Source organism: Nymphaea colorata, unplaced genomic scaffold (genome assembly GCF_008831285.2).
Source record: "Nymphaea colorata isolate Beijing-Zhang1983 unplaced genomic scaffold, ASM883128v2 scaffold0001, whole genome shotgun sequence".
Lineage (NCBI taxonomy): Eukaryota > Viridiplantae > Streptophyta > Magnoliopsida > Nymphaeales > Nymphaeaceae > Nymphaea > Nymphaea colorata.
The window spans coordinates 2,957,442-2,970,330 of record NW_022204507.1 but is presented as its reverse complement, the minus strand read 5'-3'; the positions used below and the strand labels follow the sequence as shown (position 1 = coordinate 2,970,330).

General features: G+C 37.7%; 1 protein-coding gene across 1 annotated transcript; it reads right to left on the bottom strand.

Moving 5' to 3' along the window:
- Positions 1 to 2,655: 2,655 nt before the first annotated feature.
- LOC116267872 (putative receptor-like protein kinase At3g47110) lies at positions 2,656 to 11,744 on the bottom strand. Its single transcript, XM_031649809.1, has 2 exons — positions 10,737 to 11,744; positions 2,656 to 2,841 (listed from the first exon to the last, which is right to left on the bottom strand). Exons 1-2 carry the CDS (start codon positions 11,742 to 11,744, stop codon positions 2,656 to 2,658), a joined length of 1,194 nt encoding a protein of 397 aa, XP_031505669.1.
- Positions 11,745 to 12,889: the final 1,145 nt, after the last annotated feature.

Sequence of the window (12,889 nt, the reverse complement as noted above, 5' to 3'; positions counted from 1 at the left end):
GTATGGTTCTTCTGGATTAAACGCTGAAAAATTAAACGTGGAAAAACAGCACCCGGAAACAGAGCCTCAGGGGGTTGATCGCATTCCCAGTCAGCCTCAAAGGGAATCGATTTACAAAAAAGCTTGATCACATCCTTATGAAGACTATGGTGAACTCCTCCCATAACATCAACCCTTTGTACTGCAAAAGGGATGTATCAAGGTGAAAAATAATGAGAGCATTACCCTTGTGCTTCTTTTAATAACAGGTCGAATGGGGATCCATTTCTTGAGAGCAAAAAAAGGAATGGGGATTGGGATTTAGCCTCCCACTCACCCGAAATCCTTGCACAAGTATCTAATTCTGTTTACACAAAAAGATGGAATACCAACCCATGCAGTTAAGACAGCATGACTCACTAATTTCCTTCATTTAGCAGGACCTGTAGTCGAAAGGACATCGAAGCCAGAAAAAACACAAGTTGCACTCCATATCAAGGTGCTGAATCAGAGCAGTGGTGGAGTCAGAAATTTTTGTCTTTAAACTTCAACCTTTAAATAACACTCTAAGTTTAAATTTACATTTATTTAAAGTGGAAACTTCAACCTTTTTCTAGACTTCCAAAGGGTAAGTTAATTTACATTTCTCAAAATCTAGGAGGGTACACTGAACTCATGATAACCATGTGAAGGGTTTTTTTTTCCCCTAATTCTTGAGGGCATTTTTTTCTCTTTCTAACATGGGTAATTTGGCACCCGGACCTTTGACTTGAGTGCTGGGGGCCGCCTATTCGATCTATTGACCTAGCATGAGGAAGAACAACTTATGGAAGACAAATTCCACAGGGACAAATTGTCACCATTCTGAGGTCAGTTGGATGAAGGGAACATCTTTTAGGAGAATGATCTCATTACACTGTTTCGAGGGAAGAAGCCACCCAAGAGTTTAAACTACCTCACACCACTTCAGCACACACTTGATCCACTTGTAGGGCTATATAGGGGCCGATTCAAAATTGAACATTGTTCAGCTTGGCTCGAGCTCGAGTTTAACTTTACAAGGTCAGCTTGAACTCGATTCGATAGACCATGCCACAAATGGAGCATGACTCTTTTATGCTCGTTTATCAACTCCCCGTTGGACCTGATTTTTTTTTTTGTTTTAAGTTTGAAAATTTTCAAAATAATGCCTAGATAAAAGGATTACTCAAGTTCAATCAAATCAATTTTATGAAACTCGAACTTGACTTGTTTATAATTGCGAGTTTTGAGTTAATCTTGAGCTTAACAGAGCAAATTCGAGTTTGAGCTTGAGTTGGCTCGACACGTTTTACAGCTCTATCCACATGACACACACAAATGGAGTTGTCCCCTGTTTATAATGGTGAAACATGCCAGTGGGGAAGCTTCAACCTATGGATGTCAACATGTCTGATTTGAATTGAATGTCCAAGCCAACTGCTCCTAAAACATTTGGATGAAGAAAATAAATTTACTAACAAACTAGAACATGAGATAGAATTGAAAATTAAGAAATGACATCCGATTATATTTAGATTCATATATGCATAAATATTGAAATGGATTCAGATTTAGTTATATTTAGTCAAATTCAGTTCAGATTCAAATATACAAAAATGTCCGATCAGATCCAGAGGGGACTTAGGTTTAAATAAAAATTCTATATTCAATGCTCTTACAGTTTGTAAATCAGCCAGATTCAGTTCAAAATATGGATTCAGATTCAAATTCATATATGAATATAAAAATAGGATTCGGGTTGGATCCTGATTGTGACATCTGATTTCAGATTCAGATTAGGATGAGAAAAATGGATTAAGATCAGATTCAAATTATGAAATCTGATTTTGGATGAGGAAAAAAATCAGATTCAGATCGTGGATTCTGATTCAAATTTGGACAGAAATTCGGCCAAGAATATATTTTATTTAAATCGAATCCATTGGCATCCATCCTTGCAGATTTCCCCACCTTTCTAATATTTTACATTTTTATTTTTTGTATTTAGGTTCATCGATTTTCAAGAAAAACAAGGTCAGTCATTCTCTTGAGTCCTCCCAACTCATCCAAGAATATCGGTGATGACTGTTCATGATGTTCTTAATGAGCAGGTCGCCAAATAACATCAACTTTCACTGCCGGCCTGGCAATACCCAAAATTGCATAACGTACCAGCATGCTGGAGCTTGTGGACATTGAGAAATGGTTCCATATTTGGGTGGTGGCCTTTTAGGTATGACTAATTACTTAAAACTAAATCTGAACTGAATCCGTATCTGATCCAATACTTATATATATCAGAATCAGAATCCGAATCCAGTTGGATGTCATTTCTTACATCCGAACAGATCTATTTCTTAACCAGAGATTAATTTTTTTCCATGGCTGTTTTTGGACATGCGATCAAGATGGAAAATGACATTTAAAGTCTATCCATCTTACCAAGTGAATGGCGAGGCAGTTCCAATTCTTTGCTTACGTTACATGGAAAGGCATGATATCTAGATAAAAGGTGGATGTTTTAACGTCTATCTTAAGTAGTCATCCTCCAAACGCGTCACAACTTCTCACAATGGAAAATTCTTTATAACATGCAAGTGAACACATATACACAGAAGGAATGGTAAGGCGATGAAGAATGTTAAGAGAGTGAGTTCAGGGATCTGTTAGAGCCACAAAGACGGGTAGCCTTTGCTTGTTGTGGGCCACAACAGCATTGGGATTGATAACAGCCATCGCTTCAAATTCCTCCGTTTGAGGCATTATCTTCTTTTCTTCTTCGCTTGGTACCACTTCCCGAGGTGTGCTTAATCCTTGAGCACTCACCTTAGGCCTGTTGACCTGCACAAATGCATAAGACACAAATCAATTCCTTGAAAATGTCACTGGCTTCATAATTTGTCACCAAGTGTGAATGGTTATCATGCTTCATCATAGGCAGAAATATACGACTCTAGTCTTGTAATGCATGTTTAAAATTCACAGCGGACGTTTCATCCATTTTTAAAGTAGGTTGAGATCGTTGGTTTTTCTACTAGATCAGTTTGATTCAGTAGGCCTAGCAACAACAGTGTTTTCTTAAGCCATACCTCAAGTTTGTTCCTCTGAGGCACCGACCATAGCTCCTGCTTCCCGTGTGCAAACTGCAGCCGCATAGGCGTGAGAATGAACTATTAGAACCTCATATCACATATGCTAGTGCAGATGTAACTAAGCAAATGCGTGCACACTCTGCCAGCCTCCTTTGAAGCAATGTTAAAACATAAAAAAAGAAAAAAAATCAAGCATGTACCTGGTTCGACATTTTAATGCCTGCATCCACTGAAAATGGAGCTCTCTCTTTATTATTCATTCAGTGATGTTCTTGAGAGAAGATGGACTCTCAATAATATAGAGTAAGTACAAGCCAAACTGTTTCAGGTAAGATAATCACGCAGGAATCCTGCGTAATAAACAATTCCTGCGTGATAAACAATGCAAAATGATCTTGATGGGTAAGGGTACAATGAAATAAGGCAACTATGAGAAAGGCAGATGTAGATAGACTTTCCCAACAAAAATATGAGGTAATGGAGGCAACCCCTGTGATTTTGCTAACAAGAAGAGGGCAATTTTGCAGATTGTACCTAGGAACTTGTGAGGAGTATGACTCATTCTTGGAAGCCTTGTAGTTTCGTTGCTTATGATGGCTGTGAAGGGTAAAAACCTATAGATTGGACTTGAACCTTAAACACTGAGGAGAAAAGACCAAAAATTTTCAAGAAGATGGTAACTGAAACTTGCTTAGATTCCTAACTTAGTCAGACTCTCATAGGAGCCAAGATTGGAAGGTTGCATTGGATTTACACTGCAAATTTTGGATTCCCATTCTGCCATCTTTTCTGGGTATTTGAGATTTCCGAAGAAAACAATAAGTTGGTGGTGGGACAAACATATAATTTCTGAGCAGCAGTATCTTTAAAGGAATTCCCATTCCTACTGTTTGTTTGATCAAAACATAAACAATTGATAATATAAGCCCACCGAGAGAGAGGGAGAGAGGGAATCACTGTATCTCCCTGCAGGGACCCGAGTTTTTCGTCTAAACTTTAGAGAGCAGTGGCTTCCACCTGTTGGAGTGAAGGCAGCGGAACGGCGTTTGTTCTTCTCAGCGGATTCACCACCGGATACTCCAGGATGATTCTTCAAGTTGCTAGATGGCAGAGATGGAAGAGGCACAGAAGGAGGAAGTATATGGAGTAGAAGAGCAAGTTGATACTGTCAGATTTAGGGGTTTCATTTTAAGGGCTCCTTGGGTAATGAATGAGAGATTAAACCCTAACACAAAGACTCGCTGGGCATAAATAGTGGGTGGTTAGAGTGAGAGAGTTTTTAGGAAACAGGCTAGATAAAGGTGAAATTTATCTAGTGATAAGGTTGCTGAGAAAATGTCGTAACTGCAAGGCAGTTATGAGATATTGAGATGGCCATTATCCAACACCACCTGTGTTTGATTTCAGGACACTTGAATTTTTGCCTGTTCAATAATTTTGACCTCATACCCTCGACTTTCGATCCAAGCTTTTCGATTCACATTCAGTCATGTCAGTGGGAACATTAATTTAAAGAAAATGGATTGAAAAGTCATAATTTCGAGACACAAACCTCAAAATGTTCAAGTTTTTTACTGTAAATTTCATGGAAAACATGAATTTCATTGCTCCACACAATCAGAATCCCAACTTTTGGCCTCAGCTGTTATTTTGGTTATGAACGCGACCACTCTTTGAAACCTTAATTTAATGCTCAAACTTGGGCCCAATTATATGGAGTAGCCCCACAAGATCTGCCTCATAGTCAATTCAAAATATGTTAACCATATATTTAATTGTTTTATGAAAGGAAAAAAGTCCAGCTCTGCCCCTGATTGTGGAAGACAAAAAAATCCCACAAAAATGAAAAAAGAACGGACAAGTCTTGGGCTTTGTGCTGGGTGTGCAGGTCACCATTTTTCTTGCCTGTATCTGCAACATGGGAACCATTAATCTCTCCATCTGAATATCCTTGTAAGTAGGGGCAGTCTCCCGTTTTGCAGTTACCTCTGTTCTAATTTTCTTTTTCCTGTTGCAGCATGGCTCGAGTTTGACATGCAAGTTCGAGTTAGCCAGTATTTAACTGTTCCTTTGCTGTATATAATTTCTAGTGTAGGCAGCATATCTTCGTGGCTAAAAATATGGAATGAATAAAAATTCCTAACATTAAAAAGACATGTTTTTTTTCCTTTGCATCTTTGTATTGCCGAATGCATTGGAAGAAGCGGCATATGCATATATGGAAGAACAAGCACCAAAGGAATTGCAACAGAATGACTACCGCAAATAGAATCAGCTTCAAATCAAACCATGCAATTGTTGCAACCTGGAACCAAAATTTTCAACAAATTAGCCAATATAAATAAATGAACATATTGTATGAACTATAAGGCTAAGGTCTGTTTACTCGATTCATACATAGAATGAACAAATTGTACATATATCATAAATTCTTCGTATAGGTTTAAGTTGATCTTTTACATATAAGAACTTGCAAGAAAAGAGGAGGAAGTGTTCCAAAATAAAGGCACTGATTTCTGTCAACAAATATGAACTTTACCACCTTGTAGATAATAATAAGAATCATAGTGGGGTACTAAGTTGAGCAGTACTACTTCAAGGCTAACCTTTAAATGCATTTTGAAATATTTTAGATACCCAATCCAAAGAAGTGCCACCCCAACCCAGACTTTCACTTTGAGTGACCAAATGCATTTTAAAATGTTTTGTATACCCACTCAAACGTGCTCTTCTTCACAATTACAAGATTGGTTTGATTCAATAAGAAAGAAGATGAAATGGTTGTAAAAGATACGTTCGAACTTTTGTATTTACTTCCTCAAATTGAATACAAGAGAACAAGAACATAGGTTGGATGATTTTCCTTTTAAACAATTTGAGAAGTTTTTTGCTACCTGAAAGTTTAAGTATCCTTTATAATTATTTCTTTTCAATAACAAACTCACACTCTGTTGCTCTGAAGAAGAAAATAAAGAAAAAAAAACAGTAAAACGATGAAAAAGAAAGATAAGTGATTATGGAGTGAATACAAAGTATTTGAGTGATGGCAAAATTTAATGAGAATGAATTTTTCATTTTAAATTAAACGAACTTTTTATATTAAAAATTTGAATTCCTCCATTAATGCTTCCCCTCCTTCCTAGAAGCACCCCCAACTTACAATTTTCAGAATTCTATTTTAAAAAAAAAATACATAAAAAAATCTAATACTGCCGTTTTGGCAATGTCAAAATCAAGTGTGAATGTCAAGTTTCGCAGCAGATCTTTAATTCAATGTACCAAAAGCTTGGATGGGTTAGCACAATATCCATCTACATTTTGGCCAATGGATGGCTGGTCATAACCCCATTAAAACGTCCCTTGAGCTTATACAAACTAATGTATGTATAATTCGTCCTTGTTAAGGGTCTATTAGTCATTTTTATCAAGTTAAAACAAGCTTAAGTTAGTAACAACTTAGAGATAATGGCAAACACATTGTTTTTTAAGTAGTGGCGCCAAGCTTACATTGTGTTTTATGACAATGTGAAAATGGTTGTTCATGTCACTAGTTATTCTCCAGTCTTCTTGAAATTTATTTTTATTTTATTATGTTTTCTTGTTCTAACTGAAGACGGCATTCCAATTCCAGTGACCTTTGAGCTCAGCTGCCAAGAATGAATATACATTGTAGGGGTGGGCAAAACATCTCATGATAAATTTTGACTCAAGTTCTGACGATGATTAATCTCTTCAGTAGAACCTGGACACGCTTTTCTCATTGTCGTTTTTGTCTTAACAATGTTTGAAAACCATGCCTCAGTTTTCCACTGGACAATTCATTTAAGACATGTTATCCAATGAAACTCATTTGAGACAGTTTCCACCTACAATGTCATTTATGTAATGACTCATGGCTGGAGCCTAACTAGAATTTAGCAATATTGAAGTCTATTTCGAGTAAAAAATTCCGTAGCCCTATTATGTAGGCTAAATTCCAGTTTTTTTTTTCTATGTTGCAACGTAAATTGAAAGGCTAACAATAACTTGCTCAAGTTTAAAAAAGTAACTGCTTGTGTTACATAAATTGCTGTTAAACAAAGAAATTTAAACTTGTGCTTTTAGTGCACCACTAAAAGTTAGATGAGCATTTAGAGGAGTTCCATAAGTTTTTGGATTCAGGTTTGCTTTGAATTTGAACTCAGAATCAATGACAGATTTGAATCCAAATCACTAATTAATTTTGATTCCAGTATCATATGTGACAAAGGATTTGGAGACTACCTGATATCCGACTCGAATTGGCATCCCATAGGAGGCATTTATTTGCCCATGGATCTGAGATCCCCTCGGATCTCAAATCTTTTTTCTATATGACCCACTGTTCAAACAAACAATGGATTCCACGTGAGTGAAAAATGTGGATCTTAAATCCAAAAACTTATTAGTGCAAATTTTGAATATCAGCTGGATTTGAGTTCCAAATCCGGATTCAGATTCAGATTCATATATGAATATAAAAGTCACATTCAGATTGGAATCAGATTTTGAATTCTGATTTCAGATACAAATTTGGATATGACCTTCTCTCATTCGTATTAAAATCCAAGTGTATGAATATCTGAAAAGGAGAATACAGTTAATATATAAAAGTAACTAAAACAGCAAATTATAAACAAAAATAGTGCCAATTTGATGCAGGAGTTTTCAATCTTTTCACCGGTTTTTCAAAGAAACTGGCTGGCGAAAGCAGCCTTGTGGTTTGGTTCATAATCCTGCCTGTTCTAGGTTATTTTGATTACTCTTGCTTCGAAAACCAATCAAAACCCACTTCTCAGCCATTTTGGAGCCAAAAAAACTCAATTTAAGCGGCCCGGAGAAGCCAATTTTAGTACTGAAAATCAAAGATTTGCTGCAGGAAAAGCAGAATAACCGACCAGCCACTGGATTTTCTCCAAAACCAATCAAATGTGAAGCACTTCTACTCATTTCTTGATGCAACAACGCTCTAGCTCGACCTAAACCGTTTTCAAGCAAAATCACTCATTTTCAATCTTCAAAAAACCGAATTGTGCATTGGAAATCAAGATTTTCTGCTGGAAAAGGAGAAATCACAAGCCAATAGAAATCAGAGCTTTTCAGTTAAAGATTGATTCAAAGGTTGATAGGTTTTAATGAAAATTCTTTTAGGTCGATCCTAGAACACTTCTAGCACAAAAACTTCATAAAATCCTCCCAAAATTATGAGACATTCGTTCTAGAATCAATCGAATATCACGGTAGCTGGAATGCCCGACATGCTAGCGGAAATAAAATTTTTTGATACTTTAAATCGACCACTCACCATCGTGCCAGGGAGGAAGCCGTCCAGCCAGGGAGGCGATGTCGTCCAGGCAGGGATGTACATTTTTCTTTTCTTTTCATTTCTTTTTTTTTTTAATTCTAGAGTCTTCAGGCATGAAAACATAGGCAAAGCATAAATGTGCATTTAGAGGGTAATAATTTTATATATCATTTAGTTTATCATGGAAGAACTGTGTGCATTTTTGTGAGATGTCAGATGCTTCCTGGTGGTACTAGGAATTCTCCATTTTGGAGACCGGACTCGATTTGGTTGGACTAAGCTCAGCTGCCACTTGATCACCTGATTTTGGATCCACAAATTTGGAGCAAACAGATTTAGATTGGTCATGAGATTTCATAACTGAATAAAAATGTGGGTCCAATATTCAAGTGGGATCCAATAAGGATCCCAATTTATACGTATAAAGGATTGGTTTATTTTTGTCATTCTTCCAAAGAGGAAGCCTTCTGCTGTATCGTTTTAAGCCTAGCAACCACCTCCTTCATGCCCATTCCCTCAGTTGGTGCGTTCCTTGAACATGACAACCCCATCTCCATGATCATGACAAGCAGCTATTTAGAACAGTTCCGCTGTTATTTTGCTTCAGAAGATGTCCTTTGGCAGCATGATCTGAAACCGTTTCACTGTTATTTTGCTTCAGAAGATGATCATCGATGACATCTGAAATTGCAAGAAGAAACGCTTCAGCCACCCACTGCCACAAAGTAAAGTCCCCATTAAAACTTTCATCGGTAGGCTTTCTTCTGGTAAACACCTCAAGCAGAAGAATCCCATAGCTGTACACATTTGCTTTGGTCGACACCTTTCCGATGGCCCTGAATTCTAATTCATCCACCCAACAAGGTCAGCCATGATCATTGCAATCTTTAGTAGACAATGCACATTGTCGTTAATGAGATGATTTCAGAAATAAAGAAAGTGGTGCAAAAAATTAGGACTAATTATTTCATTTTGATTTATAGTGTACACGAAACTCCATTTTTTGTTTCCATGCATTTGAAAGGAGGAAGTGAAATTTTACTAAAGAAAGAAGCACACTCAAAAGGCAAACTTGCTGGCATTAATGTATGTGTGTGAATAATTAGGTTTAATGTTCACCATCTTGTTTGATTCAGACTCATATTCAGATGCAAAATTGCATAGTATCATCCCCATTAATTTCACTTATTAATCAGATTTTTCTCTTTTTCATAATAAAATCCAAGTAATCAGTTGTCAACTGGTTGGTAATCTAAAATTAAAGCTTGATATTTGGAAATTATGGATGTTGATAGAACTTCCTCTCCATGGTAAGCAGGACCAAGTTGTCTAAGAAACAGTTCAAGCATAGAATTTATGATAGGAAAAATAGTTGGTACCTGGCGCAATGTATCCGGTGGTTCCAAGCGTGCTTGTAAGAGTTGAAGTTTTGTGACCAACTAGCATCTTTGCAATGCCAAAGTCACCAACATGTGCTGTCATATTCTCATCTAGGAGCACATTACTTGGCTTTAGATCACAATGAACAATAGTCTCCCAGCAACCATGGTGAAGATATTCTAGTGCACAAGCAACATCAATCATGATACCTAATCTTTGGAAGAGATTCAAGTAATGGCCACCTGAATATAGACAGACTTCTAGGCTTCCAAGGGGCATGTATTGGAGAACTAAAGCCTTGAAATCTGCTCTGGAGCAAGATGTGATGACTCTAAGAAGGTTTCACTGTCTAATTTGGCAAATTGCATTGCATTCAATGTCAAAACTTTTTGATGCTCTCTCAGATAACAAGTTTAGGACCTTAATAGCCACCGTTGTTCCATCCACCAAAATTCCTTTATACACTGAACCAAAGCTTCCAGTGCCCTCAAAATTTGCATCGCTGAAGTTGTTTGTCGCTTGAGATAACATTCTGTATGTGATCACTGGGAGGGCAATTCCACGAAATCTTTCAACCTCGTGAGAATGTCTCTTCAACCCCCTCTTTCTATATTTTGCGACAAAAATGAGTATCCATACAATGAGTAGAAGCGCAAAGCCCCCACTTGCTAAAAGAATATCAACTTTGATCATGTTGACAATGTTGTGCTTCTTCATCCATCTGAACATACTGGCACATGGAACTTGGGAGCTCCACATAGTGCATAATTTCCTACAAATGAATCTATAGAAAGGTTTGTGAAATTTCCACCACTTGGAATCGCTCCATCCAATCGGTTGAGGGATAAGTCCAAGACTTGGAGTTGTTGAAGGTTTTCCAATGATTTTGGAATCCCACCGCAAAGCTTATTATGGGAAAGGTCAATAATTTTAATATTTACCATACCATCAAGGTTTCCGGGAATGTGGCCATCAAATGAATTTTTGGAGAGATTCAAATACTCTAGCCTTTGGAGCTCTGATAAGGACACAGGCAGCTCTCTGCTCAACTGGTTTACAGAGATATCCATTTTGTCCACTGCAACCAAATTTCCCACATCTAAAGGCAGGAGACCAGTGAAAGAGTTGTCTTGCAAGTAAAGCCATATCAAATCCTTCAACTCACAAAGGGCAGGAGGAAGTGCTGATGAGAAACTGTTTGAATTTAAGTTCAACTTCTGTAGATTCGTGAGATTGTTTATAGAGGTTGAGATTGACCCACTTAGTGCATTATTGTCCAAATAAAGAATACCCATGTAGACCAATTGGTAAAGTGAGTTTGGAATTGAACCTTCTAAGGCATTGCCAGAACGAGTCAATTCCTGTAACTTTTCCATTGATCCCATATTTGGTGGAATAGACCCCTTTATTTTGTTGAAACTCAAGTCTAAGGACATCAACTTTGTCAAGTTGGGTAAAGCTAATGGGATAGTACCCTCAATCTCATTAAAAGAAAGGTCAAGGTTCCACAAGGTGGTTGTGAGGTTTCCAATGGAGGCAGGAAGAATACTGTTTAGATGGTTTTTTGAGAGATAAAATTCTTTTACCATTCGACACTTGGTGAAGGATGTGAGAATGGAAAGCTCACGACTGCCAGGGGCATTGGTGAACAAATTTCCCCAAAGACAGAGCCTTCTGAGTTGTGTTAGACTCCCTAATTCTAACGGTATAGGACCACTAAATTTATTGTCTTCTGCAGTAAAAATTTGGAGACTAGTAGCATTTGAAAAAGAAGGTGGAAAAGGGGCATCAAAGTTGTTTGCACCCAAGTAGAGTTCCTTTAGATTAAGCAGGAAGCGGCCAGCATCTTTAGGGAGATGCCTTGTGAGTTGATTCATCTCAAAGCTCAAAAACTGAAGAGCAGATAGGTTAAACAAGCTCTCAGGCAATGCACCAGTGAGATTGGTCATTTGCACATTAAATTATGTCAAGTGGGTTGCGCTTCCCAACCTGGAAGGAATCTTACTGTGTATGTGATTTTGACCAATATCAACAGCATCCAGTGTTTAAGAGGTTGGCAAAAGTGACTGGAATGCTTCCCGTGAGCCAGTTACAAAAAAAATTAATGACCTTGAGTTTTGGCAAGCGGCCTAGGGACTCTGGAATGCTTCCATAAAATTCGTTTTCTGGTGCCAAAAGTACTTAGAGATGATGACAGTGGCTCAGTGTTTGTGGAATTAACCCTTTAAAATGGTTTTTCCATAGGGAAAGTTTTTCCAACCAAGGGAGGCAACTGAAATCAATGGGAAGATGACCATGGAAGTTATCGTTCCTGAGATCAAGAACCCGTAAGAAGGAGAGATTGCTGACGTATGGGGACATTGTACCTTCAAGGGCCTTGTCGAAGAGCTTCAGAGCAACGACCCTTTGTGAACCACGACTGCAAGAAACTCCATTCCAGTCACACAAGGAGATGCTGGAATTCCAATTTGATAACACATTATAAGGGTCTTTAGTGACAAGAGATTTGAAAGACAGCAATGCCCATTGATCAGTCACGTTGCTCAGAGAAGCAAGAGCTAAGATTGCCTCCTTCTGGCTGAGAACCAGAGTCAAGGTGAAGGCGCAACACAAAAGAAAGCCAAGTGGCTGAGGTAACCGACTGGTGGTAGCCATGCCTGTCCAAATTTCTGTGTAGAAGACCCGTGAACAGGAATCATGGTATTTAGTTTATATATAGATTCTCTTCTTGAATTTTATGTCCTTTTCGTCTTGGAGTTGTAGAAGACTCAGGTCTACTGCTTTGGAAGACATTGCTTCGCATTTCCAAATCCAGCGGAACCATTGATGATTACATCAATGAAGCCCTTATCTTATTTCCCTTTCCATGTTTTCAATGCTATTCAATCCCATATCAAAGTTGTCAATTGAACTTTTTTTTCTATGTATCCAAAATCTCGACCATAGTTTATACAGATATGGTTTCTCCTTTTCTATCAAATAATATGACGAGCATGGAAAAATAAGGGAATTACATATGGAAAATTTTTAAAAAATTTGAAACAACCTAAAAATTAGGGGAAAGTAAGATAAATGAGAAACTAATAAGGCAACA

Coding starts and splice junctions, on each gene's coding strand:
- LOC116267872 (XM_031649809.1), bottom strand. CDS start 11,744: ATGACCAATCTCACTGGTGCATTGCCTGAGAGCTTGTTTAACCTATCT. Junction 2,842..10,736: donor CCGGAAACCTTGATGGTATG/GTAAATATTAAA, acceptor GCATTTGTGCAG/GTCAACAGGCCTAAGGTGAG.